The 13316-nt window shown below is 41.8% G+C and overlaps 1 protein-coding gene across 7 annotated transcripts in view; it reads right to left on the bottom strand.

The window, feature by feature from the left end:
- Positions 1-13316, bottom strand: part of MATN2 (matrilin 2) — a 128903-nt gene that overhangs the window by 45709 nt on the left and 69878 nt on the right. For all 7 annotated transcript variants that reach the window (XM_075063123.1, XM_075063119.1, XM_075063120.1 and 4 more), the window contains one exon: positions 2015-2137. In XM_075063123.1, the coding sequence (XP_074919224.1) occupies positions 2015-2137 (123 nt within the window). The remainder of the gene's footprint in view (positions 1-2014; positions 2138-13316) is intronic.

Genomic DNA, 13316 nt, shown 5'->3' with positions numbered 1-13316 from the left:
CCCAGAGCAGTGTATCTTGCAGTTAACTTTGAAATGGATGAGTAATTTACACCTCTCTGCGCTTTTTTTTCAAGCTGTCTTAGTAACACTTATTTATGTTTCGGGCTTTTCTTTGTGTCCATAAGAGGCTAGAAGCTTAATATTTTCTTTTTCTTTTTGTAAATGGAAGCCAAAATTCTGATGTAATCAAATGACTCTGGGAGTTGGAGCCCTAGGCATGGGCTATAGTGCTTACGCCTTAATCTAGTCGTGCACTTATCAAAGCTCCAAAAAAATGTCTGTTTGACATGTTCTGTTCTTAACATGGGTTGAATTTTGGCTAGTTTTGCTGCTTTCACTGAGACTTACCTGTCAGGCCAAATTTGTAGAAAATAACGTTGAGTTTTAAACTTTGAACATTTAAAAATTAGTCGTTTTGAAGCTTTTTCTTGTGTGTTCACAATGACCTAAAGCCAGTGTGATTTAGAACACAGGGGAACTCTGACACATCCTTGCTCTGAATCAGTTTAGTCTAATCCCAGGCTAATCTGAACAATGTTCTGACTTTAAAACAATTGCAATTTGCAGTCCATTTTCTTTATTCTTGGTTTGGTTTGCAAGATACAAAAGAAGTCCAGTTTGCAGAGAAGTGGTTTGGTAAGTTTTAAAGTTATTTATGTTTAAATTCAACAAGGGCATCCTGAACTGAACTGATCTTAACCAATGCTGTCCTGGTTCCAGTCCATTCTTGCTTGGTTGCTGCTGCTTATTCAGTATTTCCTTCCCCACTACATCTATCCAACCTGTTTTTTTTTTCAAATTGTAGTTCTGGAAATGTTTTTTGCACTTTAAACTGATTTAAAGTATTTAAAGCAGCTTAAACAAGTTAAAATGCTCCAGAGGTTTAGATCTGTTTAAATGCACACAACAGTTTAAAACTAATATCAGTTAATCCCCATAGCTGATGTAAAGATTTAACTTGCTTTAAGCTTTTTTATGATGTTTTAAGGTCTTTGATCAGTTTAAACTGGAAAAAAAAAATCCCACATTCTAAAATCCTCCACAATTTTGGGGGAACAATCGATCTGGATTGCAGCCCAAGCAACAGGAGGCACTTATGCTGTACTGAGAATATTGCAAGCTGTGTCCTTATGTGGATATATACACACAGAAGTATGGAAATATGTATTTCACATAAAATTCTAATAGACCTGCATCTGACTGGTGCTTGCCAAGGCTACCAGAGCCTGCAAGTTGCCAGCTGCATTGACTGGCACCAACTGTACTCTGACTAATAGTGTTTCTTTATGATACAGCCTTTTAGACAACCTGTAATTGTAATTACACACCCATGTGTTTCCAGGGTTGTATAAGACTCTCATATTGTACTGCATTATTTCATAAACTATATTTGTTCACACTGTTAAAAATATGGGCTAAATTAATCACTGGTATAAGCAGTGTAACTCTACTGAAATTAATAGAGCTGCACCCACTCACAGTCACAGCAATTAAGTTCCTTTATCATAATCCATATATAGAAAGAAGCAGAGTTAATGTTGTACATTCAACCTTTTCTTTTACATTTCCTGAATGTGGCATACTTAGCTATGTAACCTTAACAGTGCCTTAATACAGGGCATTTTGCGTTTAATTATTAAACTTGTTTTATAAACAAAGAAAATTTAAGAATTGTGTTGTATAAAATTAATATGTTTTTCAGGTCTATTGCACAAGGAAGGAAGACACTCAAAATAAAGAACTCTGGCAATCCGAAGGGATCATGTAAAATCAGAAGCCTTTATGTTGCTACCTAGGGAGAAGCATGGCCTCATGTTAAGAACTCCTTGTCCCCAGAGAAGGAGGAAACTTCCACCGCTTTTATTTCCTATGACTCCAGGAGCTAGTCCATCCCTGACATTCTACTGAATGTCCTCAGCATCTTCAGGAACAGCAGTGGGAGAACCACCACTGGGAATTAGGAGGTATAAGGAGAGCAAATTTATCATAATACTTAAAATTCATCACAACTTACTTCTGCAAGTTCTTCTGTCTGGATTTAGAATAAATCCTTGATGGCATCTACAGTAGTAGGAGTCATCCATACTTACACACTCATGTTGACAACGTTGGTTATCCAAAGCACAAAGGTCTACAACTGAAAAAGAAAACAAGAAGAATACATGGAATTAAAATAAACACAATCAAATAAAAATATGATTAAATATTTATATTATGGAAGTGACTAAGAGTTCTGATCAATGTCCAGGGCTGTACAAATAATAAATTCTTATATAGACTGCTATTACCCTCCACCTCCAACCCGATTTTTCACATTTGCTGTCTGGTCACCCTAAAAACAGCAAAGTTGAGGGAAAAATGGAAAAATTATTTTTTTTAAGATTTTTTTTTTTTATCATCGAGTAACATATGAGCAGACATGATCCAGACCACTTTATTTACATTTGGTCCCTCATTCCTCTTAGTTGGTCTGTCTTTTTAGACTGATCTTTTTGGTGAAGGGATTATGCCTTCCTCTATCTATACAGCTTTTAGAACATTAGGAGCACAACTGAAAAATAACTAATAATAATTCCTACAGGACCTATATTTCCCCACTTTTCTCTCTAAACGACAGACCGTGCAACCCTCATTCTTTGTGGTTAGCACACGCTCACAGGAGCAGTCCTATTGGCTTCTACCAGTGGTTAGCTTGCCAATTTCTCTAGTGTAAACAAACATACAGTCAGTCACCAAGGGTGACTGACTGTATGTGGCTGAAGTGCTCTCTTGCCAATTGCTCTTGCCAGTTGCACTGTTGTAATATTTTTCATATACAAATTAACCACGCTCTAGGCCAGCGTTTCTCAAATGCGGCCACCAGGGGCTTTTCTTGAGGCAACAGCCTTCTAAGCAGTGATTGGGGTCGGGGGAACAATGGCCCCTTCCCCGGGACCGCCAGCAGGGGTTGTGCCCTGCCCCCTTCTGGAGCCAGAAATGCTAGAGGACCAGGCAGATGGTAAGTCCCCCACCTTCCTGGGCCAGTGGGGCTTGGGCTTCTGGCTTCAGCCCTGGGGTGATGGTGGTGGCAGGTTCTGGTCCCTGGCTACAGGGCTTCAGCCCGGATCCCAGGCTTTGGACGCTTTCCTTGATCTCACCACCCCTCTTATCATTGCTGGCCCCTGCTGCTTCCCCCATCTCCCTATCCATTGCCTCTGGCCCCTGCTGCCTCCCCATTCAGGGCTTATTTTGTACCCCAGCTTGCTGGCATTGAGTAAATTTGCTGTGAAAAGTGATATTTGAATGTTTGTTAATATTGCTTTTCACTGCCTCCCAGCTAGCAAGTCTGTTTCTGTGAAAAATGGTATTAACAAATATACAAATATCATTTTTCACAGCAGCACACTTACTAGGTAGCAAGTCTAAAACAAAAAAACAACCAAAAAAGCAAAAGAAACAGCAGCAAAAGACAAGAACATGCAAAGCACCTTATTTATGTTTCTATTCTGTTTAGGTTCAGTAAAGAATAGAGACATCTGTACATTATTTTGATTGAGTTTGAAAAAAGATTACATAAATAAATTACAATGATTTGGACATTTATGTGGACATATTTATTTGTTTTTACTAAAGTTAATTACCGGTAACTATTTTAGGAAAAATTGTCAGAGTGGTCACTAGCAAGAGTTGGTGGCCACACTCTGAGGCCACCAAAAATTTTGTTTTGAGAACTCCTGTTCTAGGCAGGGTTAACCCTGCTGGGTTGTGTTGGTAGTCTCACTAGTTATTCTTTTCATCTTCTTTTACACCAGCTATTAGTGGTGCTTGCTCAAAATAGATATCTTCCAACAAGATTTCCGTTAGTAAATGGGGTATTAAATCCTCCATGGAGTTAAATATCCATGGAAAGACTGAGAAGTAGAACCAGGAAAGAAAGGAAAATGAATCCAGCAGCCCCCAAAGGAAAGATCCCTCTCCCATGAGGGGAGAGAATATGGTTTAACAGAAGAATGTATTTTATTGTAAGATTTTTGCTCATCTGAAAAGAGGCAGTCAGCACAGGATGGTCTTTGGCCTGCAGGCCATCCAGAAGACCCAGTTTCCTTTCCAACATGGTCCTGGGCTGTCTTGTTTCCTTGTCAATGAGCCCCCTAAGAGGCAGTCTGTAGCTCCTCTAGCTGAATATGGAACAGTGTTAACAGGCTTCTACAGGCACCACACCTAGAAACAGGTGACTAATTCCCAACACACGATTTGGTCTGCAGATTTAACCTTTTCCTTGGCCCAAGTTGTCCATGAACAGACTGATTTTTTCAGTTTTGTTCAATGAATGTGGAGTGGACAAATGTCATTCTCTGCGCTGTTGGTGAACTGCTAGCAGTGAAGATTCCTTTGAGTATCAATATTTAAGTGTATAACTGGTCACCTAAGTTAGATGGTATTGTTTCTGTTCCTTAACCAGATAATGTAAACCTTTCTAAATAGGAAGAGAGCCTGAATAACTCACTGGGCCCAGCAGATGTTGTTTGCGTGGTCTGCTCTTTACCACTTCCTCTTGCTATGGTTAAGGTGCTGAGATATCTTGGAGAACCATCTCTGCCCCTTTGATAGTACCCATGTGTGTCCCATTAAATCCTTCTCTTCATCCTCTTAATCAAGAGCAGAAAGAATGTCAGCACCTGTAATAAAACCAATGTTTTATGCAGAATTCTGCAGTGTTGTATTCCCTGCCATACATGCTATGTATCAGCCACAGCAGGGAATGCTGCTTTATTGGCACTCTGATCTCTGCTTTGCCTGACTGAGCAGATCATTACCTTGGGTTTAAACAAGGTGAACACTCTGTACTTTAGAATTCAGCAAGCAGTGATTCCTATTTAGCTCAATGCCTAGTGTTGGAACAGTGCTGAATTATTATGAATTGCTGTGACTGATGTGAATAAATGTGGCAAGCAGGAGTTTGATATGGCTTGGTATGTCTGAACTTGCTAGAGGATTCTGGAGGCAGGATTCTCTTAGCACTAGATAAATGAAGTGGAAAATTACTGGAAGTGCTGAAGCTGCACTTGAATAGTTAAAATAAGCTCAATATGTGCGTATGTCTCAACATCAAACTTCAGAATATCAGCAGGGGAACCAGCCCACAAAATAAAGAACACATAAAATCATGCGATCAGTGCGCTTGGTGCGAGCAGATATGGGTCAAAATGATCCTTTCTGGATGACATCATGCTGAGAGTTTAAGTGAATGATTTAAGAGGGGAAAGAACAGAAGGCCTGGTCTACACTACGTGTTTAAACTGATTTTAGCAGCATTAAACCAATTTAACGCTGCACCCGTCCACACAACGAGGCCCTTTATATCGATATAAAGGGCTCTTTAAACTGGTTTCTGTACTCCTCCCTGACGAGAGTAGGGCTGAAATCGGTATTACCATATCGGATTAGGGTTAGTCTGGCTGCAAATCGACGGATTGGCTCCCCGGCGTATCCATCCACAGTGCAGCCATATTGGACTGCTCTGACAGTAATCTGAAACTCGATGCAGTGGCGCATGGTAGACCAGGAAAATGCCCACGAACTTTGAATTCATTTCCTGTTTGCCCAGCATGGAGCTCTGATCAGCATGGTGGCGATGCAGCCCAAATCCAAAAAAAGCTCCCAGCGAGACTGGTGCAGGAGACACTGCGGAGGAAGACCGCCACCGTGACTGGAATTCTGACCGCTGTGAATGCGGAGTACAAATCGTGTTTTTCTATCAAGCTCCATTACGAGAAGATGAAATCCAAAGAATTGGAAAGAAAAATCTCCAGGCTGAAATTATACAGAGTCCAAGCACAGTGCTGTGTGACAAGCGTAAAATTGTAGAACCAAAGAGATAAAGGACACTCATCGGAAGGAGGGAGGGGTAAGATGGGAACTCAGCGTATCCCATGATCCCCAGCTAGTCTCGCAAAAGTATTTGCATTCTTGGCGAGCTCCAATTGCGCTGTAGGTCAGAACCACAGTTGCTGGGTGGTTCAAGGTAATAGGCTCTATTGATTACCCCCTCCACCCCCGGTGAAAGAAAAGGGAAAAAAATTATCGTTTCTCTGTCTTTTTTCAAATGTCACAGTCTATGTCTTACCTCGCGACCTGCCTCCCGTCACGACCCACCCGACGCTGCGACACATTATTTTATATATCGATGAACAGCAGAATACCTCATACCCTCCCTCACCCGGATGCAGAATCGGATAAAAACAGTATGACTGTTATCCGTTCATCATTATCATCAATACATGCTGTGAGTCTCTGGGCTTGGCCATCAGGTGAGGTCAGCCAAGGGCGCCTGGGTATAAAAATAGGAAATGAACTCCGTCATTCCCAGTGAGATATACAGAAATCGGTGGTTACCATCTTTTCTCATTAGCAACTGGGGCTGAGCTCCATCATCCCTCATCCACTTTCGCTGTGTAAAGAAACAAGATTTCTGTACTGCGTGGCTATATAGCACGGGTCGACTGGCTCTTGCCTCCTCTCCCACCTCATCGTTACAGTGTCCCTGCCTGGACTATCATCAGCAGTTGGAGCTGCCCTCCCCCCATTTTTCTCACTAATCTGTCAATTGTTTCTTTTCCTGCATCTCTACCTTGACTTACCACACACCAGAATCGGACACTGCACATGTACTCAGTAATGAGAGGTTGGGAGGCAGGAGAAGACAACAGGTGAGGTTTGTTGCAGGGTATCCACCCCCTAGAATGGCATGCAGCTCATCATGTTCTGCGTATAATCGACATGGGAGCAGCTGTGCTCTCTGTTCTCTGGTTACACTTGCACCATATTCTAGCAGATTGACTCTATTTTTGGAGATACCATAATAGGAAGGATTGATCGGGGAGTCATTCCATTTTTGTCTTCTGGCCCGCCGGCCAACCTCAGCAGGCCAGGCAACCGCTGACAGCAGCAGTGGTACAGAACGACTGATACTGTCCATCTCATTTGCCAATCGGTACAATGGCATGGCAGACGTACAGAACTGATATACCGTCTCTGCTATCTTGCAAAGGCAATGATGTGCTGTTGTGTAGCGCTGCAAGTACCGGCGTTCTTGTTGAGCACACAGTCCAGTAGACTATCGTGACAGTAAAAAAAAAGCTGAACGGGCTCCATGGTTGCCGTGCTATGGCGTCTGCCAGGGCAATCCAGGGAAAAAGGGCGCGAAATGATTGTCTGCCATTGCTTTCACGGAGGAATGAGTGACGACATTTACCCAGAATCACCCGCGACACTGTTTTTGCACCATCATGCATTGGGCTCTCAACTCAGAATTCCAGTGGGTGGGGGAGACTGCGGGAACTATGGGATAGCTACAGGATAGCTACTCACAGTGCAACGCTCCAGAAATTGATGCTAGCCTCGGACCATGGACGCATACCACAGAATTAATGTGCTTAGTGTGGCCGCGTGCACTCGACTTTATACAATCTGTTTTAAAAAACCGGTTTATGTAAAATCGGAATAATCCCGTAGTGTAGACATACCCGAAGTCTCCATCTAGAATTGGTAGCTATATCTGCTTGTTTGTCAATCAGGATACTGTGTAAGGCTAATATAGTTACTGACAGTTTATGCTTGCGGGGGAGCTAAGGCTTGTAGGAAAAGATGTGTAGTGTGCAACTTTAACTGCCTGTGTGATTCTATTATTTTTCTGTCTTTTCATTGGTATTAGGGAAGTAACATCTTAGCCATCACATTTTGACAAATTTGACTGTAAATCTTTAAATACACAGCGCATCAGACTTCTCCTTCATGCCTACTTTGTAATAAATCATTTACCTAGTAAATATTATCCACAAAAATGAATGATACTTTAATATAAACTAATGAAAACTGGGAGTTATAGCTCCTGATTGAATTCTGCACATATTCAAATTTACAGGATTTTCCACCAGGGATCAGCGTGCATCCTTGATGACATTTGCAGAAGCAGGACATTTTTCATAATAACATATCCATTTTAAAGTCTGAAGTTGCTCAAATCACAGAAATCAGTTCTTGCAGATCCACGCTAATAGGAATAGGAAGTTAGCCAATCACTCTTTTCTTTGCAAAAAAAATTAGAATGGTTGATTTCTACGTAGTTTTAACACTTTATGGAAACATTATTAATGATCATATATTGATCCATGAATATGTATTGTAGGGATTCAAAAAAGTTAAAAGATAAATCATGTATATGATGCAAAAAAATAAATAATCTACAAATAGAAGTGTAACTAGGCACTTTGCGTTTACATTTGAACCTGCCAGCACTGGCATCAGGATGAATAGCATGAGTTAGGGGATTCCACCAAAATAAGCATAAGTAAGCAGTACTTGAGAGATCAAGTGGATTTAAGTCAGAAGGAAAGTGCAAGATATAAGAAGGAATACAAGTCTGAACCAGATTATGAGGATATGAATGCTTTGAACATTACCAAGAGAATTTGGAACTTGATTCTCCATTTCAAAGGAAGCCAACGCACTAGTGGAATGAAATGGGAAAAACATGAAAAATTAAAAATGCAGCTTAGTTCTGTGTAAAACATTAAAGACTTTACGGAGAGGTGGTGAAGAGACTGACAAGACAACAACTAGAATGTCGAGGCAAGAAATTACATAGAAATGTACTAAGGTTTGAATAAGAAAAACATGTACTTTTTGTGTATTAAAGAAAAGATAGGAGCTGACATCAGAATAGAACCTATAAACAATCTCCAGTGAAGCAGGTGTATTTATTTATATTTGTATTGCAGTAGTGCCCCAGGGTCCCAATAAGGATTGGGGCCCCATTGTGCTAGTTGCTATAAAAATACAAAGAAAGACACAGTCCTTGCCTTGTAGAATTTATAATCCAGTTTAAGACAAGATGCTACAAGTAGATGTAATAAACAATAGAAGAAATAGTGAGGGAGGATGAGGACAACAGTGATGATAATAGGGGGTTATATAGATTAGCTAATGTGACCACCTTTCTTTGGTGATGGAGGGACAGCTCAGTGGTTTGAGCATTAGCCTGCTAAACCCAGGGTTGTGAGTTCAATCCTTGAGGGGGCCATTTAGGGATCTGAGGCAAAAATCTGTCTGGGAATTAGCCCTGCTTTGAGCAGGGAGTTGGACTAGATGACTCTCTGAGGTCCCTTCCAACCTTGATATTCTATGATTCAGAGAAACTAAAATTGAATGTGCTTAAAAATACATATATCCACAAGTTCCACCAGCCCTCTGTATTCAGCATTACTGAGACCAGTACTGGAATACTGCATCCATTTCTGGCGATCACATTGTTGAAAAAATTGAAAGGTGCAAAAAGGAGCCACAAAAAGGATACCAGGGCTGGAAACAAAATGCCTTACAGGGAGAGACTTAGAGAGCTCAATCAGGTTAGTTTATCAAAAAGAAGATTAAAAGGTGACTTGACAATCTTGTATAAGTTCCTTGGGCAGAAAATACTGGGTATAAAGGGCATTTTATTTTAATCTATTAGAGAAAGACATAACAAGAACTAATGGCTGAAAGCTGAAGCCAGACAAATTCAAGTAAGAAATAAGGCATACATTTGTAATACTGAGTGTGATTTACCACCGGAACAAACTACAAAGGGAAGTGGTGGATTCTCTCTCTCTTGATGTCTTCACATCAAGACTGGAGGCCTTTCTGGAGAATATGCTTCAGTCAGACAAGTTGTTGGGCTCAACACAGGGGTAAGTGGGTGAAATTCTATGACCTGTTCTATATAGGAGGCCAGCTAGAAAGAATCCAACTTCAGAGGACAAGAACATAAAATGGTACTTGAGTCCTAGGACCTATGGAGAAGCATCAGTTATGTAGCATGAAATAATTCTGATGCATTCATTGTAAAACAAGCAGATGAATGTCCTCTGAAAATCTAGACATGAATCTGAACCACACCTGCTTATGGGTGAAAATAAACCCATACGCTTTATATCTTCAAAAAGTTACAAATCCAGGAAAACAAAACAAAACAATGAGCTAAGAAGAATGCTGAGGCAAGTAAGTATTCCCATATTTAAACCATGAGATCAAGTGTAACTGAAACATTTCAAAGGACTAGGCACACAGTTGATTCATCTGCAAAAGGCACATAAACCATAGCTTTCATAAAAAACAAAATGGGAAATGGCATGAAAAATGCCCACTGATATGGGCAATTACCTGTTGTACATACTGAACTAATGTCCTGCTTCCTAGAGCATTCTAAGAAATTACTTAAGTGGGCAGTCAAGATGCTGATTACAATGTGTTGTGGGGCTTTAAACTGGCAAGAATTTAGCTTGAAAGAAGGTACAGCTGTGGAAACTTGCTATTTCTTACAACTTGAGAAGAATTGTGGTGGGATTCTGTGTAGGGGCCTAGGCTCCAATTCAGGAAAGCATTTAGGCACATGCTTTATTTTAAGTATCTGCTTAAGTCCCATTAATTTCAACTTAACTTGGAGCATGTGCTTAAGTGCTTTCCTGAACCCAGGCCCGAAAGAGAAAGGCAAACATCTAGCACTTATCCTTCGACAGAAGATACCAGAACAGGACATTCTCTTGAAATATAAGCCCAGGAGGGAAGGCTTGTGAGAAGGGAAATAGCCTGCAGAGCTAGATTACCCTAAAACATATTGTGGTATAAGTATGGAAGAAGTGAAGAATGAGTTATTTACAAAGTTTTAAGGACAAGTTCGTGTTTCACATTTAATATTTGTTTTACTGAATTTTCATTCTCTAGCTTTCAGCTTGCAGTACCCTGGGCCTATGTTTGTTTCTGTACTGCCAATGGTATGAATTAGGGGCACAGAATGCCCAGTTCCTGTCAGGGAACTAAGCTTAGCCAACTCATTCTACAGACAGACTTGATTCATAGGTGTAGCTTGACTTCTGTATTCAGGGCTGGTTCTGGCATTTTTGCTGCTCCAAGCAAAAAAAACAACCAACCAACCAAACAAAACAAAAAAAAAAACACAACAAGCATGCAGGGAAGCTGGAGCGGTGAACCGAAAGAGAAAACAAAACCCACAAACTTTCAGTGCCAATTACTTGGCGGCTCGCGGCTGCCTCCCCCAGCTGCGCTGGCGAGCCTTTGGGCAAGAGGCAGCTGCACTCTGGCTAGCGGGACTCCCTGCGCTGCAGACATGCCTTGGACAGCAGAGTGTGCACCCTGGCTAGCGGAGGGGGCGAAAAGAGAAGGGGGGTGGCCAGGGCTTCCTTCAGCTGGGGCGATTGCCACTCAGCCCCTTCTGCCGCGCCACCTGCTGGAAGGGCTCAGCGCCACTCCCGCCAGCAGGTGAACTGAAAGTCGTCAGTCGGCAAGGACGCGGGCTGCCAGGCTTGCTGCAGACATGGCATCAGCTGGGGCAGACGGAGCACGCAGCCTGTTCCGAGCAGGGTGCTCCTCTGCACCACCGCTCCCTACAGTGGTGCACTGAAAGTCGGCGAAACAAAGAAAAACAAAACAAAAACAAACAAACAAACAAAAAAAACACCAGGGTGCAGGGCAGCCAGAGTGGCGAACTGAAAAAAAAAAAAAAGGTGGCTGTGCCACCCTAGGATTGGATGGAATGCCGCTCCAAGCACGAGCTTGTTCGGCTGGTGCCTGGAGCTGGCCCTGTCTATATTTAGGGCGGCAGCTTCAGTCAGGCCAAAGGGGCCAGGTGCGTGGGGGTGTGTGTGCAAATTCCGTACCATTTCAGGGGTGCCATTCCAGGGGTCTTTTGAGGGGGAAAGGGGCAACTTTCACCATGATTCCAGGGGCTACGTAACTGAAAATGCTAGGGGTTTTTGCAGATAATAACTTAGAAATTATCTGACACGAGCACTGTATCTAATTCCTATATCAAGAAAGAAAATTAAATATTAGACCCACTCAGCTCTAATACTAACATGTTCTGACATCTTATGGCAAGTCACTTAAGAGACACTGGTTAGGTTTAAAATTGTAATGTATATTCTTACTCAGATACACTTACTATAGTCGGAAGTGACCATCATGATTATCTAGTCTTACCTGCACCTTGCAGACCACAGAACCTCACCTACTCACTCCCGTAATAGGCCCCTAAACCCTGGCTGAGTTACTGACGTCCTCTAATCATGGTTTAAAGACACCAAGTTACAGAGAATTCACCATTTACACTAGTTTAAACGTGCAAGTAGCCCATGTCCCATGCTGCAGAGGAAGGCAAAAAACCCCCAGGGTATCTACCAATCGGAATTGGGGGGGAAATTCCTTCCCAAACCCAAATATGGTGATCAGTTAGACCCTGGGCAAGTGGGCAAGACCCACCAGGAAAAGAATTAGCTGTAGTAACTCAGAGCCCTCCCCATCCCTAGTATCATAAGCTTCTTTCCCAAATCTGGACCTTAGCATCCAAAATCTGGGTGCTTGTATGAAACTCCCCCAAGAGTGTCGAAGTCTTTAGTTTACATCTAGTAGTATATGTAAATGGGCATGTGTTTTATTAATCTGTTTTAGTCTTAGTTCTAACAAATCACTGCATGAGTTTCCACTGTCTGTTTTGAGGGGCGGTGTCAAAATAGATAGCTAGGTTATTTTCTTTTACCTGTAGTTAACAAGGGAAACCAAACACTGACAGAACAATCAGGACTGGGATTTTCAAGTCAGGGAGGGAATTCTTTGGACTCTGAGTCTTTTTGTTTTCTCTCAGCTGATGGATGAAGCTTCTTTCGCATCGTGCTTATTCTTCTGTGGCCAACTTGTAAGTACAGTAGAAAAGCAATATAGGCTTTTAGTTTGGGGTTATTTACATGTGTGTTAACTCTGCTGGAATGTTCAAATATATATATCATTTTTATCACCGTTTAATTTCATTTATTATAAGCAATAGCCCGTATTGTCACTTTTACGATGAATATTTATGCTTTTTCTTTTTTTATGTAAAGCTTTCTCTTTTAAACCTGTTTGAGTTTTTCTCTGGTTAGGAGAAAGGAAGACGGGGAGGGAGGACACTACGCTCTGTGTTTAACTCTCCTAGCTGTCCCAGGGCGGAAGGGCTAAGGGGGGAGAGATAGAACTCGTTCTGTTCCTTGTATTGGTGTTGTGCTCTTTGTGGAATAAGTAGATATGCTTCTTGGTAGTGATGTAAAGAGATTGCATTCAATACTCCCGGGTAGCCAGAGAGGAAAGGTGGGTGGAGAGAGAGAGGGAAGGAAAGTGGTTATTCCCTTTGTGGTGTAGGGCTCAGGTTTCTGAGTCTTGGGGGTCCCTCCAGGAAGGTTGGAGACCGAGGGGGCCAAAACGCTGACAATTTTGGATGGTGGCAGCGAGATCAGATCCAAGCTGTATAT

This window comes from Chelonoidis abingdonii, chromosome 2 (assembly GCF_003597395.2).
Source record: "Chelonoidis abingdonii isolate Lonesome George chromosome 2, CheloAbing_2.0, whole genome shotgun sequence".
Lineage (NCBI taxonomy): Eukaryota > Metazoa > Chordata > Testudines > Testudinidae > Chelonoidis > Chelonoidis abingdonii.
The sequence above is the reverse complement of the archived record's forward strand: the minus strand, read 5'-3'. Positions and strand labels throughout refer to the sequence as shown.